We start from the raw sequence: 17,811 nt of genomic DNA on the forward strand, positions 1-17,811 counted from the left end.
ACCTCTCCTATATCTCCTCCTATTACTCCATATAACTTCTCCTATATCTCCTCCTATTACTCCATATAACCTCTCCTATATCTCCTCCTATTATTCCATATAACCTCTCCTATATCTCCTCCTATTACTCCATATATCCTCTCCTATATCTCATAATATTACTCCATATAACCTCTCCTATATCTCCTCCTATTACTCCATATATCCTCTCCTATATCTCCTCCTATTACTCCATATAACCTCTCCTATATCTCCTCCTATTACTCCATATAACTTCTCCTATATCTCCTCCTATTACTCCATATAACCTCTCCTATATCTCCTCCTATTACTCCATATAACCTCTCCTATATCTCCTCCTATTACTCCATATAACTTCTCCTATATCTCCTCCTATTACTCCATATAACCTCTCCTATATCTCCTCCTATTACTCCATATATCCTCTCCTATATCTTCTCCTGTTACTCCATATAACCTCTCCTAGATATCCTCCTATTACTCCATATAACCTCTCCTATATCTCCTCCTATTACTCCATATAACCTCTCCTATATTTCCTCCGATTACTCCATATATCCTCTCCTATATCTCCTCCTATTACTCCATATAACCTCTCCTATATCTCCTCCTATTACTCCATATAACTTCTCCTATATCTCCTCCTATTACTCCATATAACCTCTCCTATATCTCCTCCTATTATTCCATATAACCTCTCCTATATCTCCTCCTATTACTCCATATATCCTCTCCTATATCTCATAATATTACTCCATATAACCTCTCCTATATCTTCTCCTGTTACTCCATATAACCTCTCCTAGATATCCTCCTATTACTCCAAATATCCTCTCCTATATCCCCTCCTATTACTCCATATAACCTCTCCTATATCTCCTCCTATTACTCCATATAACCTCTCCTATATTTCCTCCGATTACTCCATATATCCTCTCCTATATCTCCTCTTATTACTCCATATAACTTCTCCTATATCTCCTCCTAGTACTTCATATAACCTATTGATATTTATCTTTTCATTTAGTTTTTCATCATCATCCTCCTTATTTTCATTGCGGAGATTGCAGGAGCTGTAGTAGTTTTGGCATTCTCTTCTTTGGTAAGAACTTGTACCGTTATATACAGAAAACAGATATCTAGATAATAAAGGGGTTACCCCATGATTAATGTAAAAAATGAAAATTATACATAATCTATTATGTGACAAACTTATTCTAACAAAGCTAGAATCAGCCCTGTACCTCACATGGATCCGTAGATCTCCCCATTCATTGCTTCAATTGTTCTGCTAGATTTATTCCAAGCCACAACTTAGGTTGTATGTTGTTACTCAGGGGGCATGCCCTTTCCGCTGCAGCTGCTGGCAGTTGAAGGATGGAACTGAGCATGTGTTTCCATCTCAGTGAGCAGGACAGAGAAATTAGAAAACGAGCAAACAGCAGGTGGCGCTATACAGATAGATTTCATTGAATAACTCAGTAGATATAATACATATTTAATTACAGTACATACAATTACAAAAGTATTCAGATCCAGGTGCTGGTTTGAAAACTAGATTGTTATGCATGGGACAACCCCTTTAAGAGCCAATCATGCTTATTTAACTTGGTAGAAGTGAATAAGACACTTGTAGACACCTTTGTTCCTTCGAGGGAACAGGAGATCAACATGTTGATATCCTTCACGCCTAGAGCATCAGAGAGTGGGGAGGCATCATACACATAAAAACACAACTCGATCTGACCCAAACCTTTATGTTCTGTTTTTGACCGTCCAACCATTTCTGGATTGGTGAGTGAATCATTTGATCACTTGGCCAATCTGTACAGAGAACATTTTCTTACATGGTTACTATTGCACCCAGATCAGTTAGGGCATTTTATTATATAATAAGATGCCTTTAAAGGGGTGGTCTAAGAACTGTAAAACCTCATAAAGGTTTACAAATGAGAATAAGTACTTAAATTTTAAAAAGAAATCTGCCCCGTCTCTATCACCTGCCCCACCAGAACCAACATTGTTATCTTGACGTCCTGGCCACGATGACATGTCCACAGTGGCTATCACATCAGCCGAAAGTCCAGTTTCAATTCTTGGAGGAAAAATTCTTTAAGAGGTCATCAGCGTTTTATAAGAACATAGAATAAGACATGCAACAAAGTCATTGAAAACATGTGTAAAGTGCGTTTTTTTTTTTCTCAGTCCAAGATCTTCATTGAGTTCCTTGGTAACAAGGCGGTGAAATATCTCCGTGATGATTATGGAGGTGCCAATGAGCTGACGACAGTGTGGAATGCGACCATGAAAGAGGTGAAGAGTAAGATGACCTGTACTGTAGTCATTGTATAACTGCAACCATTGTGACATGGTAGGGACTAAGGCTGGCTGTATACATCTGCATGGTCAACTTGGGGGGATGTTTTCTCAGCGAGAGTTCAGTAAGATGCTGCTAGACTCCTCTGGTGGCGGCTTATTTTCCTTAGAATAAAAGGATCAGACATGTCGAAATCTAACAGCCCGATCCTTCTCTCCTCCAGCATCTGCCTTAGGGGGAGAGTCAGGAGAATCCCATACAAATAACATGGTTGGCCTGTCCTTCTGAAATCAGCTGGTTCAGTTGACTTACATCTAAGACACATCTTTGTGCCACATTTAACATATACATATGACATACGTTAAACGTATCCCTTAATGTATACTGTTTCCCCACCCGTCCCTGCTTTCTGCATATTGATCAATGTTCTATCAGGCAGGGAACGCTATCCCCGGGTTTTATTAGATCCTATGCAGGTTCCGTCAATCAAGCTGTGGAGGCAGGAAAACCTTGATTTGGAAGAGGAAAATACCGGTCTCCTTGACTAGAACGGACTTATTTTCATACAGCAGGAAGAAGATTAAGGCCCCATTCACACGACCGATCTGCATTTTTTTTATGCTGACCCATTCATTTCAATGGGTCTGCAAAAAGTGCAGACAGCACACCGTGTGCTGTCTGCCTCTGTATGTCCTTTCCGCAGCCTCACAAAATAATAAAGCATGTCCTACTCTTGCCTTCAAAATGCGGTCCGTGCTTCTATTAAGTTCAATGGGTTCGCCAAAAAATGGATGTCACTCGAATGGTATTCATGTGTCATCCATTTTTGCGGATCCCTTGTGAAACGTCACAGAATGGCAATGACAATTATGACCATTTCCTGCATCCGTTTTTTCTTGAGGACCGCAAAAACGGAAGTCACACGGAAGTAAAACAGACCATTTTTGTGGCATGCATAAAAACGACAGATGCACAACGGACAGAAAAACGGAATCGCGGATCCGCAAAATGCGGACCTAAAAACACACACGGTCATGTGCATGGGGCCTTAAAGTGCATTTTCAGAATATTTTCTAGTAAGAATACCGCTACAAGAACTAATTCCAGAGCTCCGTAAACATATGAATAAGTTACTGGGGGAAGTTTAAGCGGCATATCCAAGATATAAAATTCCCTTTAAGATGTTCAAAGTATTACATACAAAAATTTTTTTTAAAAAAAATGGCAAAGTTAGCTAAAAAAATGTATAGAAATTAAAAACACATTTTTAGGCACCAAAATGATACAACAAAATTTTAAAACCAAAAATTCTAAAATAGCATACCAGCAAAAAAATAAAATCCAAAAGTTATAAGAGGTGCTGGTCCCATAAGTGAGCAGTGCTTATATTACACATATAAATATCGACTGCCAGGGGTGTACCCTGATATTGCTGGGTGGATTGGAAGACCTGCCTTGGGCATAGTAGACATGGCAGATGAGTGTTGGAAGCCCCAGGGCCCTTTGTGCGTTCCCTATAATCCTGATTTGCACAATGGAGTCAATGCTCTGGGCAGAGGCGCACTGTAACTAGGGGTCCAGCACAGGGGAGTGAAAAACACATTTTTCATCTGAGTGGGCTTCCAATCCAGGTAACATCACAACAGGACCACTACCAATAAAACTAAAAAGGGACTGAATAATACTACCATACTGCTATTAAACAAAACACTATACAAAGACCAATATTACCATGAATACCACTGTAAAACTACTAACACATTGTGACTGAATATTACCACCATACTGAATGAGATCCACTATTCAAAGACAAATATTACCCCTATATAGTGATCACATAGTGGTAGATTAATGTTACATGGGCGCTCTGTAAGTGAATGCAGTATAGGAAAATGGAACAGTTCTTTGATTGGAGTCGTTCACTTTATCCATGTTTTCCCTCTGGCCCAGACCACCATGATGACTTCCATTCACAAATTATGCCTGCAGAGTTTGCAATACAGATGTATTTGGCTCCTCACTTTTCCAGAATCCTCCCTACCTTTTCCCAACTTACATCATCCCATTCTGTCCCTGGTGTTCCCCTAGAAAGTAACAGTGCTCCCCTTTTGCCCCATAGACAGTAATAATGCTTGGTCCTAAAAAGTAATAATGCCTCCTGAGTGCAACCTAGCAAGTAATAATGTCCCCGTGAGTTCCCCCTAAAAGTTAATGTACCCCCTAAAAAGTAGTAATATTCCCTGAGTATCCCCTTAAAAAGAAATAATGTGCCATGGCCTCCCCCTTTGGTGATAATGTCTCCTTAATAAGAAATAATGCCCATGTGTCCCGTTTTATAATAAAGACCCCTAAGTGCCAATCACACCTTTGTGTTCCTTGGAAAATAAAATAAAATCTCTCACCCGATCCACCAATCAGTGCAGCATTCAACAGATCATCATATCTTTGTCTCCTATCCTTTTTATATTAAAGTCCACAGAAGTTTGTGAGGACATGCGGTGGTATGACCAGGTAGGATGTATGTACTTGAACCATGGATAGTTGATGGGTAATGGCACCCAAAGAAAAATAATCCATACCAAGGACATGTGGTCATAACATCTAGTGGATCTTTAGCAACCTAGGTTTTATGTCTAATAAAGATCTATTAAGTTACTGCTGATGACAGTATTCTATATTCCCTGGGAAAGAGCTCCCTGGTGCCCCGAGGTTTCTAAGAATTCAATGATAGACTGTATTATTTAAAGCTACAAACTGGGACAGACTCTTTAAATTTCTTATAAGCAGGGGCGGATTGGCCATAGACCCTACAGGGAAAATTCCTGTTGGGCCAATGTCCACCTAAACCCTGGATACACAATGTTCCGATGCTCTCAGCATTAATTAATGCTACTGTATGGGTATCAGGTACTTACAGTATGTACCTGTCCAGCAGCTGTCTTCAGAATTCAACTGTATCAACATCCTCAGCACTGCAATGCAATACTGAAGCAGTGGCAGCAGTACTTTGTGCTGCACTGTGGTATTTATGGCGCTGCCTACTTGTGTTATCCCACCTTCTGTCAAGTTGGACCTGCGTACAACATGGGGCCACTGCCAGTATTATATATAGGAGGCAGTATTACAGCAGTTATATTCTTGTACATAGGAGCAGTATTATAGTAGTTATATTCTTGTACATAGGAGGCAGTATTATAGTAGTTATATTCCTGTACATAGGAGCAGTATTACAGCAGTTATATTCTTGTACATAGGAGCAGTATTATAGTAGTTATATTCTTGTACATAGGAGGCAGTATTATAGTAGTTATATTCTTGTACATAGGAGGCAGTATTATAGTAGTTATATTCTTGTACATAGGAGGCAGTATTAGTGTAGTTATATTCTTGTGCATAGGAGCAGTATTATAGTAGTTTTATTATTTTACATAGGAGCAGTATTATAGTAGTTATATTATTGTACATAGGAGCAGTATTATAGTAGTTATATTCTTGTACATAGGGGCAGTATTATAGTAGATATATTCTTGTACATAGGAGGCAGTATTTATAGTAGTTATATTCCTGTACATAGGAGCAGTATTTATAGTAGTTATATTCTTGTACATAGGAGGCAGTATTATAGTAGTTATATACTTGTACATAGGAGCAGTATTTATAGTAGTTATATTCCTGTACATAGGAGCAGTATTTATAGTAGTTATATTCTTGTACATAGGAGGCAGTATTATAGTAGTTATATTCTTGTCCATAGGGAGCAGTATTATAGTAGTTATATTCTTGTACATAGTGGGCAGTATTATAGTAGTTATATACTTGTACATAGGAGGCAGTATTATAGTAGTTATATTCTTGTACATAGGAGGCAGTATTATAGTAGTTATATTCTTGTACATAGGAGCAGTATTATAGTAGTTATATTCTTGTACATAGTGGGCAGTATTATAGTAGTTATATACTTGTACATAGGAGGCAGTATTATAGTAGTTATATTCTTGTACATAGGAGCAGTATTATAGTAGTTATATTCTTGTACATAGGAGCAGTATTATAGTAGTTATATTCTTGTACATAGGAGGCAGTATTATAGTAGTTATATTCTTGTACATAGGAGGCAGTATTATAGTAGTTATATTCCTGTACATAGCAGCAGTATTATAGTAGTTATATTCTTTGTCAAATTTCTTTTTATTGAAAAAGTAGCAGAGTAGAAACAATATCGGAACATTCCAATTTTCACATTTTGTCATACAAGACAAAGGCATCACATTTATAGCGTACTTAACTATGAGTAAAGCATGCATTCCATTATAATGTGCATTGGATTATATCGTCATAAGATTTAACATTATAAGTGTCGTACGACAGATATTACGGCTACCCAGATCCTGTGAAGTATCTTGCCCCATAGCCTAATTGTATCTTACGTAGGCAAGCTTTATTAAGAAGTATATATGGCAGCAGACACTAGACAACCATGTTTTCTGAGATGAACTATTATTTACTCCTACCGCCAGCATCCGTAGGAGGAGGAAAAGTTCCAATCAGAAAAGGGGGACACAGGGGGAAGGAAAAAGGAACAACAGTCCCTTAACCTGGACTGGGAGAGAACTGGGGTAATGAGGCCCCCAGAGGAGACCCTCCTGGACACACATGTTTCAAATGCTTTTCATATATGCTTTATCTAAACACGCTCTAACAGCCCTTGTTGAATTGGTGATCATGGATTGAGAGTATAATGAGGCAACCGTATAGACTACTTCCATAGCATCTTAGCGCACTTGAGGATCTGTTCCCTGGTTCCTATATTTCAACCACGGAGACCAGGTTTTAAGATATTTCTCATGCCGTCTGCCTTCCCAACCAGCCAGCTCCTCCATTCTACATATCTGGTCTACTTTTATTTCCCAGTGTGGGTGGATCTTTACTGAGCCATTTCTGTGGAATTAGAAGCCTCGCGGCTTGTATTAGATGGGTAGGTAAGCTTGATTTAGATGGAGACAGACCTGAAGTGGGAAGCCAGAGAAGCACCAATTCTGGCGATAGCTGGACATGTCTATTCATAACTTTGTCTATTACTTCAGATACTCCTTCCCAATACTCTCGTATTTTTGAACATGACCAAAATATATGTTTGTGATCCACTCTCCACCCCACATCTCCAGCAAAGGTCAGAACTACTTAGCCCCTTAGTGAATAATTGTTTTGGGGTGTGATACCATTGAGTTAATAGTTTGTATGAGTGCTCTTGCACTCTCACGCATCTGGAGAATCCGTGGGAGTGTGCGTGGATACGCAAAATATCGGTTTCTGAAAAGTCTGTATCTAGTTCTGTGGCCCAAGTTTTTAAATAATGTGGTATCCCAATCGGGCTCTGGACATTAAGTGCCAAGTATAGTTTGGATATTAGTTTGTTAGGGGGCGACTCTAAAAGCATCAGCTTCTCAAACCAAGTGGTTTCCGTTTTGCTCTGTCTGTCTTTTAGTAATGGTTTACTCACAGAATTAAGTTCAATGGTATCTAGAAAGTTACAAGATGATAGAACGTTGTTTATAGGGTGTTGGTCATGAAGAGCACTTGATGCCCCATCCAGAAATTCATCTATAGTGTAAGAGTGCATTTTGTTCCATATTGGTGGTACATTATCTGCCTTGGGTCTAACTAGGAATGGAGCAAGGTCGGCTGGCATCAATGATGACGGAGCAGGGAGCAGGCTTTTATCCTTATTTAGTTGTCTAACAACACCTACTGTGCCTTTAAGCAACACATGTGAGTGTAGTGAAGAGGAGTTCAGGCCCCATAAACCAGCTCTCTGTTTCCTATCAAGTTGTGCGATCTCTATTTCTTTGCTTAAGATATTGGACCAAGGGGCGTGAATATGTAACCACCTCTTCAGGTGTATGGCTTTATAGTATAATTGTGCATCAGGTAAAGTCATACCTCCTTGAACCTTCCCTAAGATCAGCGTGCGATGTGCCAGTCTCGCTCCCCTCCCCCCCCAAAGGAACGTGCTAAAGAGTCGTCTGATTTGCGTAAAGAAGGAAGAGGGGAGAAAGACAGGCAGCATCTGCATGGCATATAATAGTCTAGGCATGATAAATGCTTTCAACATGTTCTTCCGACCCATCCACGATACGTACGGGATCCGTAGGGTGTGTAACTGCTGTTGGATATCTTTCAGTAATGCAGCATAATTTAGTTGGGATATTCTATCCAGTTTATGAGGAATTTTGATACCCAGGTAGGACAGGTGAGACGTTTGCCATATAAAGGGAGTGTTAGATTTAAGTAGACTGATCTGATTGGCTGGTGCGGACACATTCATTGCCTCTGACTTTGTGTGGTTCACTTTGAAGTTGGACACCTGTCCATACTGCTCGAACAGGGATAACAGACGCGGGAAGGCCTCGACCGGGTTGGACACCATGACCAAGAGGTCATCTGCATATGCTGCATTAAGATGCTCAGTGGGGCTATTCTCCAGTTTAATACCCTTGATATCTGGGTGCTCCCTAATAGCTTGTAGCAATGTTTCCATTACTAGAATGTACAAAGCAGGTGATAAGGGGCAACCCTGCCTCGTCCCGTTCCTTATGGGGAAGGGAGGCGACAGGGTGCCATTAACTCTGATCCGGGCGCTAGGGTCGCCATACAGTGACATGATAGCATTTCTAAACTGCTGAGGAAAGCCAAACTTTTGTAAAGTCCTCATCATATATGTCCAATTCACCCGGTCAAAGGCCTTCTCCGCGTCCATACCCAGCAGGACCAGGGGAATTTTATTTTTAATAGCTAACTGCATGATGGATAGGATTCTACACGAGTTGTGACTGCCTTCCCTGCCAGGTACAAAACCTGTCTGTTCAGGGTTTATGAGTTTAGGGAGAAGAGCACTAATTCTGGTTGCTAAAAGTTTCGCCCAGACCTTCACGTCGACGTTTAACAACGAAATTGGCCTATAGCTGCCACATAACTTAGGATCTTTCCCAGGTTTGGGGAGGATAGTAACTGTGGCCTCAAGGGACTGCTTATGTAACTGGGAACCTTTCAGAAGCTCATTGCACCAGGCAGCCAAGTGGGGAGCTAGCTCTTTCGAGAATTTTTTATAATAGCCCACTGGGAAGCCGTCTGGGCCCGGGCTTTTCCCCAATGGCATGGAGCCTAATATTTTGGTGACCTCTTCCTCTGTAACAGGCGACAATAAAGCCTGGCCTTCCACCTCGGTTAAGCTGGGTAGCTGCAAATGGCTTAAAAAGTTATCTATCAGAGTGTCTCTTCCTGCGGTGGATCCTGCTATTTCTTCTGGAAGACCATATAGATCCTTATAAAATTTTTGGAACTCAGTGGCTATATCTGACGTTTTGTGTAGGGTAGTGCCATCTCTGGTATAAATACCTGCTATAAACATGGAATCCTTCTTTTGTTTAAGCAAAGAGGACATGAGTTTAGTGCCCTTGTCTCCATGGGAGTAAAAGCGGAACTGCGAGTACTGGTATGTCTTCGCATAGCTTATGTTTAGGTGATCTGTCAGCTGTTTACGTAGGGTACTTAGTTTATCTCTGGCATCTATGGCTCTAGACCGCTTATGAAGCGATTCAATATCCGCAATTTGTTTAAGTAGATTATTTAAGTGCTCCTGTCTGCTCTTTTTGACTCTGCTGCCTAGCGCAATGAGCTCCCCCCTTATTACTTGTTTGTGCGTCTCCCATACCGTTGTGAGCGGCATTCCTTCCGTGCAATTCTCCCTGAAAAACCAAATCAGTTTCTGACTAAGATTGTCTCGATCAGACTGTTTGTCTAGAAGTGTCTCGTTTAAACGCCATTGTCTAGAATGTATTGGCAATGTTGGGAACTGGAGTGAAATAGTCACTGGGGCATGGTCAGAAACCGTGATGGATTCAATGGTGGACCGCTCCAGCCTGTCCGCACAGCTGCCAGAGATCAGGACATAGTCCAGCCTCTTGTAAGTGTTATGCGGGGCTGAGAAGAAAGAAAAATCCTTCTCGACAGGGTGGAGCAGTCTCCATGAATCCACCAGGTTGGCATCTGCGAGGTAGTTATTTACCCTGCCTAAGACCGCCTGAGTTAATTGTGAGGTGCCATCAGATGCATCTACTAAGGGGTTTAGTGTCATATTGAGATCCCCACCTAATATTCTTATTCCTTCTGCAAAGGAGGCAAATTTTTTTAGAGTATTGATAAGCCATTTTGCTTGTCCCCTGTTAGGGGAATATAAACTGGCAAGTGTCACTACCTGGGTACCAATTGATCCCTTCACAAATACATAGCGCCCTTCTGGGTCTTCTTGTTTACAAATCAATTGGAAAGGGACTTTTTTTGATATGGCGATGCCTACTCCCCTAGCCGCCCTGCTCCATTCACTAGTGAACCAATGCTGGAAATGTGTTCTGGGGAGCGTGGGCACACGCCCTGACTTTAAGTGCAATTCTTGCAGAAAACAGATGTCAGTGTGCAATTTTTTCATCATCCTTATGACTTGTGACCTCTTCTGCGGGGTGTTAAACCCTCTCACATTGAATGATGTACACTTAATCAATGCCATGGTATATTCTGAGTGGTTGCATTAGAGCGAGCAAAGAATCATATCCATATGTGTGTCCAGGGAAACGGAATAACATACAAAACATTGAGAACATTTGATAAGTGGAGTAAATCTCCAACACGTTTGTCGGGTGACTTGTGCCTAACGCGCAGCCCATCAGAAAAAGGCAAAGCGCGAATGGCCCAAGCCAATCTGTTCTAAGGCGCTTACACCAGGATTGCGCCACTAAATCCCTGGTGTGTGCCATGTGAGACTGAAGGTACATGGCAAGATGGGGGGAGTAAGCCAGCCAATCCCATGAGTCACAACTAGCGTTTTAAAAGAACATAATCGGCATAACAACCTAGCCTAACCGGCCCTTAAACCATGCCCTATCCTATCTATGTTATACCGCAATGCATTTGTTATAAAACGGATTAACATATCTTTGAACACCAAACTCAGTTATATGCAGTGAGTATGTATAAGAGAAGTTGTGTACTCTGACTCTAAACATGAGAGAGGTAATCTACCGCTGCGTTCATGAATCATCTGAGCTGATCAACTCACCATGGAGCGGCCCATCCGCAGCATCACGATCAGGGCCCCTGGGGGTCCCCAATCGCAAGGCGGCGGCTGAGCGGCTCGTAATAAGCTGTGAACAAAGCGATCATTTACAGTTCCGAATAATACTTGCAGAACGGTACACTAGGGCGTCCATAATGCGGCCTAGTCCGGTTTTCCCGCTTCTATCGGCCACCATCTAAGCACATAGAGGGTGCCTTTGAACAATGCTCGCCTCTTCAGGGCCTGATGTTGGATTTTCTTTTAGTTGCTGCTCTGCTCCACCTCTGCTCAACAGGCAATTCTGGCAGTGGAACCCCTGTGTCGGCTGACGGAAGCCATGATGGTATGTCCAGGGGGGTTGTCTGGAGAAGGGACCATGCCGCTGGTAAGTCCGCTGGAGTACGGATTGTACACCTCTTGCCCTCAGAGGAAAAGGTTAATCCGAATGGAAAGAGCCACTTGTAGGGCAGTTTGATTGCCCTTAGATGATCTGTAAGCGGTCTCAGGATTCTCCGCTTGCTCAGCGTCGAGGGTGCCAGGTCTTGAAATAACATGATCTTGGCTCCTTCATAGATCGGTTCTTTCTGATCTCTGGCCGCTTTAAGAACAGCCGCTGTGTCAACATATCGCAGCAGCCCGCACACCACGTCCCTCGGTGGGTCTGTATCTTTTGGTCTTGGCCTCAGTGCCCTGTGAATTCGCTCCACACAGATCTCCTCAGCCCGCTCTGCTCCTAGTAGGCCAGAGAAAATGGCGGCAGCCGCCTCAGGTAGTGCTTCATGAGGTACCAGCTCAGGGAGACCTCGTAGCCTGATGTTTTTCCGGCGGCTACGGTTTTCCTGGTCCTCTATAAGTGCATAGGCATTATCCAGCGAAGAGGCCAGTGCTGCACTGTTTTCTCCCATAGTATGGGCAAAAGTTAGTATGGCCGCCTGATCTTGTTCTAACTTTTCCACCCGGTGCCCAATGTGTTTAACATCGCTCTTGATCTCCGTGAGATCTTGTATCACTGGGGCCAGTGCTGAGGTCAATGCCTGCTGTATAAACTGGCGTGAGATGGGTGCCGACGAATTAATCTTGGACCGGGTGTTTGTATCTGATGAAACGCCATCCGCTCCTTCCGTATCCAGCAGCCATTCTTCTTGCTCTGGCGGCGCCATCTTGGCGGCACTTGCGGCCGGAGGTCTCTTGTTTAGAAATTTATCCATTTCTTGTGGATTTCTGATCGGTCTGATGGGTTCTGGGTTATCACTGGGGATAAATCTACCCACTTTGCCCATTATTGTAAGGCTAGTTAGCGGAATTTACTAGTTAGCTGACTCACATGGAGAGGAGCTCTCTCACATGCGTCTCTCCTGGTCGGCTGTCAGGCTCCGCCCCCATAGTAGTTATATTCTTATACATAGGAGCAGTATTATAGTAGTTATATTCTTGTACATAGGAGGCAGTATTATAGTAGTTATATTCTTGTACATAGGAGGCAGTATTATAGTAGTTATATTCCTGTACATAGCAGCAGTATTATAGTAGTTATATTCTTATACATAGGAGCAGTATTTATAGTAGTTATATTCCTGTACATAGGAGCAGTATTTATAGTAGTTATATTCCTGTACATAGGAGCAGTATTATAGTAGTTATATTCTTGTACATAGGAGCAGTATTATAGTAGATATATTCTTGTACATAGGAGGCAGTATTATAGTAGATATATTCTTGTGCATAGGAGGCAGTATTATAGTAGATATATTCTTGTACATAGGAGGCAGTATTATAGTAGTTATATTCCTGTACATAGCAGCAGTATTATAGTAGTTATATTCTTATACATAGGAGCAGTATTTATAGTAGTTATATTCCTGTACATAGGAGCAGTATTTATAGTAGTTATATTCCTGTACATAGGAGCAGTATTATAGTAGTTATATTCTTGTACATAGGAGGCAGTATTATAGTAGATATATTCTTGTGCATAGGAGGCAGTATTATAGTAGATATATTCTTGTACATAGGAGGCAGTATTATAGTAGTTATATTCTTGTACATAGGAGCAGTATTATAGTAGTTATAGTCTTGTACATAGGAGGCAGTATTATAGTAGTTATATTCTTGTACATAGGAGCAGTATTATAGTAGTTATATTTTTGTACATTGGAACAGTATTATAGAAGTTATATTCAGAACAAATCAGGTGCAGATTGTGTACCTGTTTGAGTTTACACATAAGTATTATAGACGTTTATCATGAACCATGTGATATTTCATGTTATAGTTCACATAAGTAATTGGATGACTGTTAACTTTGTATGAAACCTGTCCCTGCAACATTTATCTACTCTGTGGCATTTGTATGTGAAATCTGTTTCTTGTTGCTCCTAGCAAAGTTTTGTTTTATAGTACATATCAGAAAATTAAAGCTGGGCTCTGATTGGATGCTATGGACATCACCTGCCTTTTTTGACATACAGTGTATAAGCCAGTTCACTATATCTGTCAAATTTTTTTCTCAGCTCAAATGTTGCGGATTTTATGGTTATGAAGATTTCAACAACTCCACCTACTACCGAGATCACCGGGAGTACCCTCCAGTGTGCTGCTCCTACGTCAGCCCCTGCCAGAGTAACAATATCAGTTCAGAGGTCAAGGTATGAGGGTACAAGCTATAGTCCTACAAATACCATCAGGGGAATTTTTTTTTTTTTAGCACCATACAGTATATGGATCATTTGTATCTTTTGAACTTCCTAGGTCTATTCTATGTCTAAGTTTGTTCTTGATCATCTTGTGGTTTAGTAGCTCTACTTGCTGATCCAGTGACCTAGAGTCTATACTTAATGATCCAGTGATATAGGTTCTATCAATTGGCGATCCTGAAGTTTAGAGTCTGTACTTGGTGATCCACTGATTTACAGTCTATCTGTAATGCAAGGCACCAATGAAACAGACCAGTGAGGATGAAGTCAAAGGGGTTTATTAACAAAATAAACAAAGTCCAGGTAAACTTCACTGGGCAATTATCAAGCAAACAAAAAAACGAAGAAAAGCCAGGAGTAGTCCCGATCCGTGCATAGGTCTCTGTGCAACTTGCCAGGTAAACTGAAGCGTCACGGAAAGTCCCGGGTTCTGGGTCCCACTGGAATGGACGGAGTCCCAGCAATCTTCAGTCAGTAGCTAGCAGTACTGACCTGCACCTGGATAAGGAAGGATAACAGTGGGTACTGACCAACCTTTTATCAGGCCACCTTTTATGTGCCTGCTAACAAATCCCAGGGGACCATGTGCCTGCTAACAAATCCCAGGGCACCAAGTGTCCACTCCCCATAGGTCATGATCCTGCCCTACACCTGTGTACAAGGCTTTGGTCGGTCATTAGTCAATTAGACTAATGCCGGCCCCCTAATCTACTCTGAACTTGCGGCCAGGTGCTATTCCCTTCGCTGGTCGGCGAAGCGCATAAGAAGCACGTACGTGCGACCGCATATCCCCTTGCGAACCCGTTTTCAAACGTACAGGCTCTGCGAGAGTGCGCGAGCGCGTCGACATGGACACCGGAATGGGATCCTCAATAGGCACCAGAGACAAGCTCGACCGTAGCGCACAGCCACGAGCTCGGCCAAGCTGTCCCTGAAAGCCATGCGATCTTCCCCTCCAGCGCACATGCAAACGCATCCCCGCGTCGGTTCGCAAAGGGGTCGGAGCTAGTGTATCAATGGAGACATGCGTAACCTGTCCCGCAGCTCCACGAGGACCCTTTTTGGTCACACCGGAGTGCGAGACAGGTGAGGATCTTACACTATCCTTTGGTGATCCTGCAGTTTAGAGTTTATATTTGGCGATCTAGAGATTTAGGGTCTATCCAGATCATGATGATACAGTAATTTTGGGTCTATTCTTGTTTCTCCAGTGATTTACAGTTTATCCTTTGGTGATCCTGCAGTTTAGAGTTGACACTTGGTAATCCAGTGATTTGGCGTCTATGCTTGGTCATCTGTTAGCTTAGTAGCTGTACTTGATGGATTTTAGCTATAATTGGTTACCCAGTAGTTTAGTAAATAAACTTGAGTACTCAGAATCTATACCTGGTATTGATTTAGAGCCTATATATGGTAGTACACTAGTTTAGAGTTTATCACTGGTGTTCCACTAGTTTTGATACACACTAAGTGAATCAATGATTTGTAGCCTGGATCTGGTGATCTAGTTGATTTGGGTCTATACTTTGTGATCAAGTAGCTTCAGGACTATACCAGGTAACCCAGTGATTTAAAATCTATACCTGGTGTTCTAGTAGTTTAAAGCCAGGTGATCCAGTGGTTTAAGATGTACAGTATATCTGGTGATCTACGAGAGTGTATTTTTTTTGATCCAGTGGTTAAAGGTCTCGACCAAATAATCTAGTGGTTTAGAGTCTATATTTGGTGATCTAATTATTTAGAAGTTTTAGTTGGCGATCCAGTGCTCTACAGTTTATACTGGATGAACCAGTGGTTTAGTAGCTATACTTGGTAGTCCAGGGGTTTATAGTCTATACTTGGTGATCCAGTGGCTTAGTACTGTAGCTGTACTTTGTGATCCAGTGGATTATGATCTATACTTGGTGATCCAGTGGCTTAGTACTGTAGCTGTACTTGGTGATCCGGTTTATAGTATATACTCAGTGACCCACTGATTTAGAGTTTATACCAGGTGTTCTATAAGTTTAGTGTGTTTTATAAGTGATCCACTGGTTTTTAGTCTATACTAGATAACTTAGTGATTTGGCAGTGGTACCTGGTGAGTTAATTTTTTTAGGTGTGTATTTTTAGGTGATCCAGTGGTTTAGTAGCCATGTCTAGTAAGCCAGGTAGGTAGCTCTCAGAAATGCCTGATTTAAAGGGATTCTGTCACCTCTTTTTACCCTGAATAGATGCTGACATGCACGGCTAGAACGCTGCTAGCATGTCCGCAATATACCTGTGCCATATCTCTGAGTGGTTTTATTGAGTGTAAAAAATGATTTTATATATATATGTAAATCAGCCTGGTAAGGAGCCCAAGGGGCCGCGCTAACTGTTCTGGAGCCCAGCCACGCTCCCCTGTGAAGGAGCCCAGCACCGCCTGTACCCACGAATCTCCTCCTCGCTCATGAAGTCAGATCGGCGTAATCCTGCGATGCGCGAGCTCGCGCATGCGCAGAGCTGGCATAGTGTTCCTTCCCTGTGCTGGTATTAGCTTCAGAGAAGGAACTGCGCATGCGCGAGCTCGCGCACTGCGAGATTACGGTGATCTGACTTTGTGAGCAAGGAGGAGATTCGTGGGTACAGGCGGTGCTGGGCTTCTTCACAGGGGGGCGTGGCTGGGCTCCAGAACGGTTAGTACAGCTCCTTGGGCTCCTTACCAGGCTGGTTTACATATATATAAAATCATTTTGTTACACTCAATAAAACCACTCAGAGATATGGGACAGGTATATCACGGACATGCTAGCGGCGATCTAGCCGTGCATTTCCGCATCTCTATAGGGTAAAAAGAGGTGACAGAATCTCTTTAAAGATGTTAGGGGAATTATCTATTTGGTTTGGGGTTATATTTTAAAGGCTATGTACACCTTTGGTGGCAATTTATTTTATTATTGAATTCTACTTTTAAGCTAAAGATCATTTTTTTTTTTTGGTTGTTATTAAAAAATATTGAGCCATTTGCCTGCACAACTTTGAGTTTATCTAGTTGCTGCTTCTGAATTTTCTCTCTGCTCTGTCTGACAAGGAGCTTAGGGACTCCTTATCTCTGATCTGACCTTGTAAACACTCATTATAGCTCAGTTCTTATCTTACTTAGTGTTTATAACCTCTTAGTAATTTACAGATAAGGGTTATTAAAGTGAAAGTACTTTTCACACAGCTAGAAAAACAGTTAACCCTTTGTGATCGAACGGCTCAATATTTTTAATAAATATTAATAGATTTTTTTTTAACCCAAAATGAGCAAAATACAATCATAAATCCCCCCCCCCCCCACCAATGGTGTACATAGCCTTTAAGATAAGCAATTATGTTCAAACTTCTCTCTGACAGTGTGAATTTTAACTCTTTACTTCTCAGGGGTGCTTTAAAGCATTTGAACACTTCCTGTCCCAAAATGGAAAAATTGTAGGAGGTGTCGCCCTGGGAATCTGTGCTCTGGAGGTAAGTTATTTCTTCATTCATTGGTAAATTATTAAGTAGGAACATTTGTCAGATTAGACAATACTACAGGCTACTGTCTGAAAATCTTCCCGCACCTCCTGCTTGTTCTTGATCTGCTTAGAGCTTATTTGTAAAATTTGCATTTGTGGGAAGTATCTTCTTCACATCAAACCCTGTAAAGTAGTCTGATGGAGGAACAA

At 41.7% G+C, this 17,811-nt stretch overlaps 1 protein-coding gene across 1 annotated transcript in view; it reads left to right on the top strand.

Annotated features, from left to right (window-relative positions):
• The window catches only part of TSPAN16 (tetraspanin 16), a 33,439-nt gene that overhangs the window by 12,397 nt on the left and 3,231 nt on the right, over nt 1-17,811 (top strand). The window contains exons 4-7 of the mRNA XM_040414980.1: nt 1,049-1,123; nt 2,227-2,334; nt 13,958-14,092; nt 17,528-17,611. Coding sequence (XP_040270914.1) covers nt 1,049-1,123; nt 2,227-2,334; nt 13,958-14,092; nt 17,528-17,611 — 402 coding nt within the window. The remainder of the gene's footprint in view (nt 1-1,048; nt 1,124-2,226; nt 2,335-13,957; nt 14,093-17,527; nt 17,612-17,811) is intronic.

This window comes from Bufo bufo, chromosome 1 (assembly GCF_905171765.1).
Source record: "Bufo bufo chromosome 1, aBufBuf1.1, whole genome shotgun sequence".
In the NCBI taxonomy this organism is placed as follows: Eukaryota; Metazoa; Chordata; class Amphibia; order Anura; family Bufonidae; genus Bufo; species Bufo bufo.